Source organism: Mus caroli, unplaced genomic scaffold, assembly GCF_978045245.1.
Source record: "Mus caroli unplaced genomic scaffold, Mus_caroli_1 scaffold_10, whole genome shotgun sequence".
NCBI lineage: Eukaryota > Metazoa > Chordata > Mammalia > Rodentia > Muridae > Mus > Mus caroli.
The window spans coordinates 8,325,699-8,335,880 of record NW_028227265.1 but is presented as its reverse complement, the minus strand read 5'-3'; the positions used below and the strand labels follow the sequence as shown (position 1 = coordinate 8,335,880).

Sequence of the window (10,182 nt, the reverse complement as noted above, 5' to 3'; positions counted from 1 at the left end):
CACAAGCTCTGTGTGTGTATGTGTGTGCAAGTATGTATAGTACCTATAGAAACATTCCTTGAAATCCAAGGTTAACAAGGAAACCTGTATATAGGAGTGGATCTAGGATTTCCAGCTTCCTGTACCAAGAATTGTACCAGGAACACGTGGTTAGACATAAAAATAAAGACTGTTTATAAAGGAAAGGCACTCCTGAATGAAGAGGGTTGTAAGTCAGAGACAGCTTGGTCGATGCCGGTTCTGGCACCTGGTTCCAGTCTTAGCAGGTGTGTGTGTGTGTGTGTGTGTGTGTGTGTGTGTGTGTGTGTGTGTTCCCAATGCTTGTAGTCAGCATACTGTGCGTTTGGAGCATCTGTTGGGATGTACAAGTCTGCATTGGCCACTTGGCTCCACGCATCCTAGCCTCTGTCTGATTGGGGATGTGAGGGCAGCTATTGTCTGATTGGGGATGTGAGGGCAGCTATTGTCTGTTTGCAACTTACCTTGCTTTGCACCTTGAACAGACAAGGCTTCCCTGAATGGCCCTGTCCCTGAGAAAGGTGGCGTCATGGCTGCCATCTTCACGGATTCCCCGGTTGGATAGAGATTGTTAGCACTCATTCCTGCCTGCCCACTAATCACCAAAATGATTGGTGCACTTTTTTTGAGACAGGGTCTGACTGTGCAGCCCTGGCTGGCCTTGAAACCACACACCCATTTGTCTCTTCTCCCAAGGGCTGCAAGTGAAGTTGTGAGCCACCATGCCTGGCTAATGTTTGCCTTTCCTGCCCTGCCTCCAAACCCAGCTTCCTTTTTCTCTTCCTCTCCTCCCTCGTTTCTTCCTTTCTTCTGCCTCTTCCTGCTCCTTTAGGCGTTTTGAGACAGGGTTGTACTCTGTCCTGACCTTGAACTCACAATCCTCCTGCCTCAGCCTCCCAAACTCCCATGTGCTAGGAGTACAGCCCAGTGTCACCGCACCTCAGCTTGCATGTTCTTGCATTTTCGTGTGTGTGTGTGTGTGTGTACTTGTGTGTTTGTTTGTTTGTTTTGGAGTCATGCTTCCTATGTGTGCAGGTGTGAAGAAGCTGGCGACACCCTCAAGAGCCACCCAGCTTGTTTTCTGACCCACCACCAGGAAACAGCCTGTCTCTGCTGGATTTTCAAGTGCACACTGACATACCCAGATTTTTATTTTTAAACTTTAACATGGGTGCTTCTGACAAGGCAAGCATTTACTGACTGAGCCCTTTCTAACTCCAAATGCCTCTGACTAAATCATGGAGCAGTGTCCTGTCCGGTATCCTCTGATTCCTAGAATTGCCATTACTGTCAGATTATCCTCAGAGAAAGGACTGGGACCTGGGCTTTTCACAGCACCTTCTGCATGGACACCAGGCTGCCTGCCCCGGTCCCCTGAAATCCTCTGTTAGATTAAACATGCTTCCCTTGAAGAGGAGAGGACACCTCTCCAGCAGGGTTTTAACAATCATCTATTTATTTATTTATTTTGGATTATGAGGCAAGACCTCAGAGTCCAGGACCTACATGTTGGAAGGACAGAGCTGACTTCTGACTCCTGGAAGCTGCCCTATGACCTCAGCACAGCCAACCTAGTGCGTGTCCCCCTCTCCCGGACACATAAATGCAAAACATTTTTTAATTAAAATAGTAAGAGATCCTAACAACATGGGGTCTAGCCTGCCCAGGTGTCCTCTCCTTCTTCTGTAACGTGGCCTGGCAGCAGATACAAGCAGTTCCCACCACACTGAACTGGCGTAGCTGGAAAAAAATGGAAGAGGGTAAAGGGTGCGTGTGCGTGTGCGTGTGCGTGTGTGTGTGTGTGTGGAGGAAGAGGGAAGCAAGTGGTCCTGAATGGAGGCTTGCTAGGGAGCAAGTAGGGGAATGTGATAATGTGATGGACTGCAAAGACTCAGCAGGTGCGATGGGCCTGGAGCCGGTCCTGGCTGAAGCTAAGTGACAGTGACCCTGGCTTTGTCACTGCTAAAGGTAAAGCAGATGCCATGTCCAGGCAGTGGCTTGACCCCCACGGTGCCCAGTCCATGTGCATCTTATTGTCCCAGAATCCATCTTGTGGTCACTTTGAGTCACTAGTCCAAACTGGGGAGTTTGAGTATGGCTCACAGCTATTCATGGCCTGAGTCTTAGAAAATCCCAGAGCAGTGGGAGAGGGGACACTAGGAGATTCTTGAACATTCTCCGCCCACTGACTGGGGTGGAAAGACCTTTACTCTCTGTCTTCTTTCTGTTCTATTTTCAGAATTATAATGATATTTTGATTTTTAAAATTTTCCTAATTTACAGAAAAATCTCAGGGCTGCTACAATGGAGGCGCTAAGTTCAACTGCCCCCCACCTTTTGTTACATTTTGCTACATTTTGTTACATTTATGAGCCTCCGGCTTCCTATTTCTGTCAGCTGTGATACTTAGTGTCCACTGTTAGTTTGACAGACTCTAGGCTCACTTGGGAGAGGGGACTGGGAACTTGTGTGTGTGGGGATTATCTTGGAGGCATTAACTGGGGGTGGGTAGTGGGGGGGGAGGATCCAACACTGTGGTGGGCATCATATTCCCTGACTGGGGTCCTGGACTGTGTGAAACAGAGCAGAGCTGAACACCGGCCCCCAGGTGGTCACCCTGGCTCCCTTCACTGTGGCTATAATGTGCAGTTCCTGTCCTGTCTCTGTATCCCCTCCTGCCACACTGCCACCACTGCTGAAAATTGAGGAACTGTGAACTGAAATTTTCTTTGTCAGAGTATTTATTGAAAACAGGCTAAAGTCCCGCCCATCACTGGTCAAGTACTTACTTCCCCCTCCCTTCCCCTCCTCCCTTCGCTTCTTCCTCCTTTCTCCCCCCCCCTCCTTCTCTCCTTCCTCCTTCCCTTCCTCTATCTCTGTCTTCTTCCGCAGCGCTGGGATGGAAATCAGGGCCCCGAGTGCCTGGCAATTGCTCTACTCCATGGCACAACCCCTTTCAAATACTTTAAAAGTTGCAGAGGCTGTGACATCAGCCCTAAATATTTTGACATGTGCTTGCTACAGGCAGGGCATGCTCTTATCTGAGCACAGGTCCTATCTCACTCAGGAATCTCATCCTGGGGAAGACGGCTGTCCAGGGCACACTCTGGATTCCAAATGCCTCAGACCTGCCCTTTGTTATGCTTTCTGCCACATGGCATCAAATGTGGCATGGAGTCTCTGGGATCTTTAATGTCTTGTAACTCCTACCCCCACCCTTTCCTTTACTGTGGCAACTTCTAGAAAATTCTCACTAAAATGACTTAGAACCCATCAAGGAGTGAGACTTTTGTCCCGAGAAAGGTTTTTTTTTCCAGAGGTCCTGAGTTCAATTCCCAGCAACACATGGTGACTCACAACCATCTGTAATGGGATCTGACTCACTCTTCTGGGCAACAGTGTACTCATATACATTAAATAAATAAATAATCTAAAAAAAAAATATGTAGCTCTGAGGCGAGGCAGTGGTGGCACACACCTTTAGTCCCAGCACTCAAGAGGCAAAGGCAGGCAGATCTCTAAGTTTGAGACCAGCCTGGTCTACAGAGAGTTCCAGGACAGCCAGAGCCAACACAGACACAGAGAAACGCTGTCTCAATCAATCAACCAACCAACAGCAGCTCTGATGCTGGGGTGTGGTGTGCACGTTTAGTACCGGCTCTGAGAAAACAGAACTCTGTATCTCTGTGAGTTCCAGACCAGCCAGGTCTACTACATAGGGAGACCCTGTCTCCAATGGAAGGGGGTTCCTCTGCCCGTCTATTCCACGGGTCAGTTTTCAAGAAGCCTTTGGGAACCTGGGACTTAATCTGCTTCTAGCTTGTCTGCCTTGGTCCAGGCTGGGCCTGAAAGGCAGAAGTCTCCAGACCTGGCTTTCATCACACATCTGAATAGTCTGCTCAACTTCACAGCTCTTCCCCACAACACAGCCCTGCAAGTAGAGGCCAATTTGTTAAACGGCCCTGTGGGGGTGAATCCAGCCTTCTAGCCAGCCATGGGAAGAACCTCCTCGCTTCTCTGGAAACTTCCAGAAGTCTCAAACATGTTTCTGTTTCTTAGCCTCAACACAATGCTTCAGTGAAAGAGACAGTGTGTGTGTGTGTGGGGGGGCACCCTCCTGGACCCCAGATTAGGTACAAACCGCACCCAAACACCCGTTTTCACAAAGAAATCCTTTAATCGGTGGAGAAAAAAGGTTAAAGTAGCCGCTGTCTGACTCAGGAGGAGAAACAGCAGACAATGACCTTGCAGGAGTAACTTTAAAAAAGAAAAAAAGGGGAGGTCCGGGTTAGAACGGGCTAGGGTGCTGTAGTATGTTTTGAGTGGTCATTAGTTGATTAGGTGAAGCAGCCAGGACTTCCGATTGCAAGACTTCAAAACTTTGATATCTGGACCTTGGTATTTAGCCTCAGGAGGAGGAAGTGGCCAAATAAGGGAATAGACCTTCAGGGCTAACTTTAGGAATGTAATCTAAGGGTTTTTAGCCAGGCAGAGGGAGTGAGAGGAAAGGGTAAGGCTTGCCAGAGCCATGTTTGCCACGCTCGAGCTCAGAGTCCCTTCATTCGGAAAATGGCTTTTCATAAGCCAAGCGCCAGGCCCAGTTGGCTTCTTTCTGGGTTTCCGCAGGCTTTATTCTTGCAGTGCAGAGCGTCGTGGCGTCCACAAGGTGTCAGCACCGTCATTAGAACCAAACCTGTCTGGCTTTCCTTGCTGCTCCCCGCCGCCTTTTCCGTAGTAGTTCCACAACCGACCTCAAGATGGCACCACCACCCACGGAGTATTCGCCAGGCGCCTCCAGGTGATGAAGCCAGGGCGCCTGCCGAGGAAGAAGGGCCGGGCGGGAAGCGGGGGAGGCACCTCCCTGCCCTTTTCATCGCTTATTATTTGACAAACACACAGGGCCCTCTGGGGTCTGATTTGCCTTCGACTCGTTGACAACAAGACAAGGAAGAGAAGGAACATGCAATAAGCAAGAATGTAGCAAGTCTCAGAGAGCTGAGGCCTCTGCAGGCTGCAGGAGCCGGACCTGGTTCCTGCCAAGTCCAGGTGTGTGTGCAGTGTTGTTTTTAGAAACCGGAACAAACATCTCTCTCAGTGCTCCACAGAGCGAAGAGGCCAGGTCCTGAGCGAAGGAACGAGCCTCCCCGGGAGCCCCCACTCTTTCTTTAGGAGAGGGGTCGTGGGTCGATCCATCTGAGAATTTAAACCAAAATTCTTTTAAGAAGACACTGGTTTAAATTTGGGCATACGCAGGCAGAAAGTGGCCTATGGCAATTTAGATTTCATAGTCTGAGGCGTTCGGTTTCTGCCCCGTGCTTTGATAAAGCTGTTTAACACGGGGACGGACACACACACACACACACCTCATAAAAGCAGAGTAAAGTGTGCCCCTGTAGGAAGCCCATGGGTAGGGGGTTGTTCTTGATCAGTGAATGGAATTTTCAGCAACATCGTGAGAAAAATTCAACACTACTTGCCACGAGTTTCATGAGGGGCAAGAAGTTTTCTGTCACAGTTATTAAAAAAAAAAAAGTGAACGAAAATACACTAAGGACATTGGAACAATAACTCTTAGTGGGTCCCTGAGAAGGGAGGGAAGGCTTAACCCCCTACCCAGATCTACACCGGACATGCACCAGGGAAACCTTATTTTGCTGCTTTAAGGGAGGGGGGGGGAGAGGAATTAGTCAAAAAAGAATCCAGGACACTCACAAAAATGTGTTTCCCGAGATTCTCCATGCAGGTCAGGGGGCCCTGTGCAGCCCTGTCCTTAAATTCTGGTTCTCAAGTCAAAGGTAACATACATAAAACTTATTTTGCTGTTTCGGTACGTCAAGCAATGCCACTAAAGTTTCCTCACTCGCCAAAGCTGATACAGTGAGTTCTAATCTCTCACAGCCTTTTGCCGAAAACGGGGCGTGGGGGGTTATGGTGGTGATGGTGGGGAGTCGGAGAAGAAGAAAGACTGAAACAAATGTTTTATCTGTCGCCTTCTTCCCTACCCTACCGGACCAACAACTTCCAGAAGGTTCTGCGAGGCATAGAGCCATTCCGTAGGGACATCTTGGTGCTTCTGAGGAAGCGGACCGCGCAGGGATTCTATGACGACTGGAGGTGTTGAAGGAATAAATAACCAGTCCACAAATAAACAAACTGTCCCCGGGATTCCTAGAGGGAAGGAGCACGCTTGAAGGTCGGGAACTCCGAGTCGCTGTGCGTCAGGGCTGGCAAAAAAAAAATATAAAAAAGTCCTTCAGTTACCAGGCCCTCTAAGGAGCCCCTGGTCCTCAGCTCACCTTATCAAAACTCAGTAAAACAAACAGCCTGAAATACAGTCAATTTACAGGATCCCAAAGATGCTGGCCGCGGAGTGGGACCCGCGCCGGGCCCGGCAACAGCTAGGGAAGCGAGGCTTCCCTACACAGTGCCGCGCTCCTTTGCGTCTCCAGTGGCGAAGCCGGCGGTGGAGTGCAGGCTTAGAGCTCCCCACGCCGAACGGGGACACCAGCTCCCTGGGGCTGGCTGCCTTGTCCTAACCTCCAGACAGCGCTTTCTTAGGTGGGGAGAAGGGAAAGGCTGGGATGGATGGCTAGGAAAGCTAGCCCTCGGATATGCGGGAGAGGAGACCAGGAAAGCAACAGTTGGGTTCACGCGCTTCCCTGAACCCCACGAAATGGTTTGGAGGACGCAGATGGATCACCTAAGCAGTTCCTTAGGTGTTACCTTCCCAGCTTGGCTTTCCCACTAAGCCTTCCCTCCCATCCCGACCCTGCTGTGAAGGCGAGAGGAACCGAATTCTCCAACCCGGCCTCCTTCGTGGGCTCTTCCTCAACCTGGAAGCGTCCTGTGAATTATTCATCACCGCATTCAACAGGCCCTACACGCTCAGTCCGTTCGCTCTGAACCCATTACAACTAGGCCCCGATAATTAAGAAATCTAATTATTCGCCTCTTCACCCATTAATACGAAAACAAATCTCCAGGCTCTTTCCTACTTACAAGGTCTTGGGGGCAGATCTCTGCCCAACTTCATCAATTCGATTTTATATTTCAAACTAAACTTCTTTTTATTTTGCAAAGGAACGGGGTTTTTATTTTTTGCTCTGGACACGTGGTCTCGTTAAACAAAATGTGATAATAAAATAAAATTTAATAAGATGTAACTCATTTTTAAAAGTCCTCAAGTTAACTTGAGCGGGGGGGGGGGGGGGGGGGGGAGATCTGGCTAAGAGCAGCTGGGTCTTAGAGCCGACGGATTCGGGCGCTCCTCGTTTTGATTGGTGCCATCCTTCTCGCAGCTGCCAGATGATTGGTTCAAACTTCCTGGAGGGGGCGCGGCCTGAAGAAAGTAAAAACTCGCTTTGAGCCAGGAGACTTTTGAAACTTTTCCCAATCCCTAAAAGGGACTTTGCTTCTTTTTCCGGGCTCGGCCGCACAGCCTCTCCGGACCCTAGCTCGCTGACGCCGCGGGCTGCAGTTCTTCTGGCGGGGCCCGGAGAGCCGCTGTCTCCTTTTCTAGCACTCGGAAGGGCTGGTGTCGCTCCACGGTCGCGCGTGGCGTCTGTGCCGCCAGCTCAGGGCTGCCACCCGCCAAGCCGAGAGTGCGCGGCCAGCGGGGCCGCCCGCGGTGCACCCTTCAGGATGCCGATCCGCCCGGTCGGCTGAACCCGAGCGCCGGCGTCTTCCGCGCGTGGACCGCGAGGCTGCCCCGAGTCGGGGCTGCCTGCATCGCTCCGTCCCTTCCTGCTCTCCTGCTCCGGGCCTCGCTCGCCGCGGGCCGCAGTCAGTGCGCGCAGGCGGCGCCTGGGCGTCTGGGACGCAGCATGCAGGCGCGTTACTCGGTATCGGACCCCAACGCCCTGGGAGTGGTACCCTATTTGAGTGAGCAAAACTACTACCGGGCGGCCGGCAGCTACGGCAGCATGGCCAGCCCCATGGGCGTCTACTCCGGCCACCCGGAGCAGTACGGCGCCGGCATGGGCCGCTCCTACGCGCCCTACCACCACCAGCCCGCGGCGCCCAAGGACCTGGTGAAGCCGCCCTACAGCTACATAGCGCTCATCACCATGGCGATCCAGAACGCGCCAGAGAAGAAGATCACTCTGAACGGCATCTACCAGTTCATCATGGACCGTTTCCCCTTCTACCGCGAGAACAAGCAGGGCTGGCAGAACAGCATCCGCCACAACCTGTCGCTCAATGAGTGCTTCGTGAAGGTGCCGCGCGACGACAAGAAGCCGGGCAAGGGTAGCTACTGGACGCTCGACCCGGACTCCTACAACATGTTCGAGAATGGCAGCTTCCTGCGGCGGCGGCGGCGCTTCAAGAAGAAGGATGTGCCTAAGGACAAGGAGGAGCGGGCCCACCTCAAGGAGCCGCCCCCGACCACGGCCAAGGGCGCTCCGACAGGGACCCCGGTAGCTGACGGGCCCAAGGAGGCCGAGAAGAAAGTCGTGGTTAAGAGCGAGGCGGCGTCCCCCGCGCTGCCCGTCATCACCAAGGTGGAGACGCTGAGCCCCGAGGGAGCGCTGCAGGCCAGTCCACGCAGCGCAGCCTCCACGCCCGCCGGCTCCCCAGACGGCTCGCTGCCCGAGCACCACGCCGCAGCGCCTAACGGGCTGCCCGGCTTCAGCGTGGAGACCATCATGACGCTGCGCACGTCGCCTCCGGGCGGCGATCTGAGCCCAGCAGCCGCGCGCGCCGGCCTGGTTGTGCCACCGCTGGCGCTGCCATACGCCGCAGCGCCACCCGCCGCTTACGCTCAGCCGTGCGCGCAGGGCCTGGAGGCTGCGGGCTCCGCGGGCTACCAGTGCAGTATGCGGGCTATGAGTCTGTACACCGGGGCCGAACGGCCCGCGCACGTGTGCGTTCCGCCCGCGCTGGACGAGGCTCTGTCGGACCACCCGAGCGGCCCCGGCTCCCCGCTCGGTGCCCTCAACCTCGCAGCGGGTCAGGAGGGCGCTTTGGGGGCCTCGGGTCACCACCACCAGCATCACGGCCACCTCCACCCGCAGGCGCCACCGCCCGCCCCGCAGCCCCCTCCCGCGCCGCAGCCCGCCACCCAGGCCACCTCCTGGTATCTGAACCACGGCGGGGACCTGAGCCACCTCCCTGGCCACACGTTTGCGACCCAACAGCAAACTTTCCCCAACGTCCGGGAGATGTTCAACTCGCACCGGCTAGGACTGGACAACTCGTCCCTCGGGGAGTCCCAGGTGAGCAATGCGAGCTGTCAGCTGCCCTACCGAGCTACGCCGTCCCTCTACCGCCACGCAGCCCCCTACTCCTACGACTGCACCAAATACTGAGGCTGTCCAGTCCGTTCCAGTCCCAGCACCGGCTTCGCCTCCTCCATGGGAACCTTCTTCGACGGAGCCGCAGAAAGCGACGGAACGCGCCCCTCTCTCAGAACCGGGAGCAGAGAGCTCCATGCAACTCGCAGGTAACTTATCCGCAGCTCAGTTTGAGATCTCAGCGAGTCCCTCTAAGGGGGATGCAGCCCAGCAAAAAGAAATACAGATTTAAAAAAAATTTCCTTCCCCTACCCGGATGCTGCGCCTGCTCCCCTTGGGGTTTTACAGATTAGCTTATGGACCAAACCCCATAGGGACCCCTAATGACTTCTGTGGAGATTCTCCACGGGTGCAAGAGGTCTCTCCGGATAAGGTGCCTTCTGTAAACGAGTGCGGATTTGTAACCAGGCTATTTTGTTCTTGCCCAGAGCCTTTAATATAATATTTAAAGTTGTGTCCACTGGATAAGGTTTTGTCTTGCCCAACTGTTACTGCCAAATTGAATTCAAGAAACCTGTGTGGGTCTTTTCTTCCCACGTCACCATGATAAAATAGGTTCCCCCCCCCCCAAAAAAAAACTGTAGGTCTTTTACAAAACAAGAAAATAATTTATTTTTTTGTTGTTGTTGGATAACGAAATTAAGTATCGGATATTTTTAATTTAGGAAGTGCATGGCTTTGTACAGTAGATGCCATCTGGGGTATTCCTAAAACACACCAAAAGACTTTAAAATTTCAATCTCATCTGTGTTTGTCTTATGTGATCTCAGTGTTGTATTTACCTTAAAATAAACCCGTGTTGTTTTTCTGCCCAAAGTTCGGACGGTGTCTTTGTGTCCTTGAATTTTAAAAGGGAAATTGCAGTAAGCCC

The 10,182-nt window shown here is 52.7% G+C and overlaps 1 protein-coding gene across 1 annotated transcript; it reads left to right on the top strand.

Moving 5' to 3' along the window:
* The first annotated feature begins 7,276 nt into the window (after positions 1-7,276).
* Positions 7,277-10,113, top strand: Foxc2 (forkhead box C2). The gene has a single exon (XM_021170882.2). The coding sequence runs from the start codon at positions 7,842-7,844 to the stop codon at positions 9,324-9,326; it is 1,485 nt and encodes a 494-aa protein (XP_021026541.1). The 5' UTR covers positions 7,277-7,841; the 3' UTR covers positions 9,327-10,113.
* The last annotated feature ends 69 nt before the right edge of the window (positions 10,114-10,182 follow it).

Excerpts from the sequence above, each read along its gene's own strand:
- Foxc2 (XM_021170882.2), top strand. The coding sequence starts at position 7,842 with ATGCAGGCGCGTTACTCGGTATCGGACCCCAACGCCCTGGGAGTGGTA.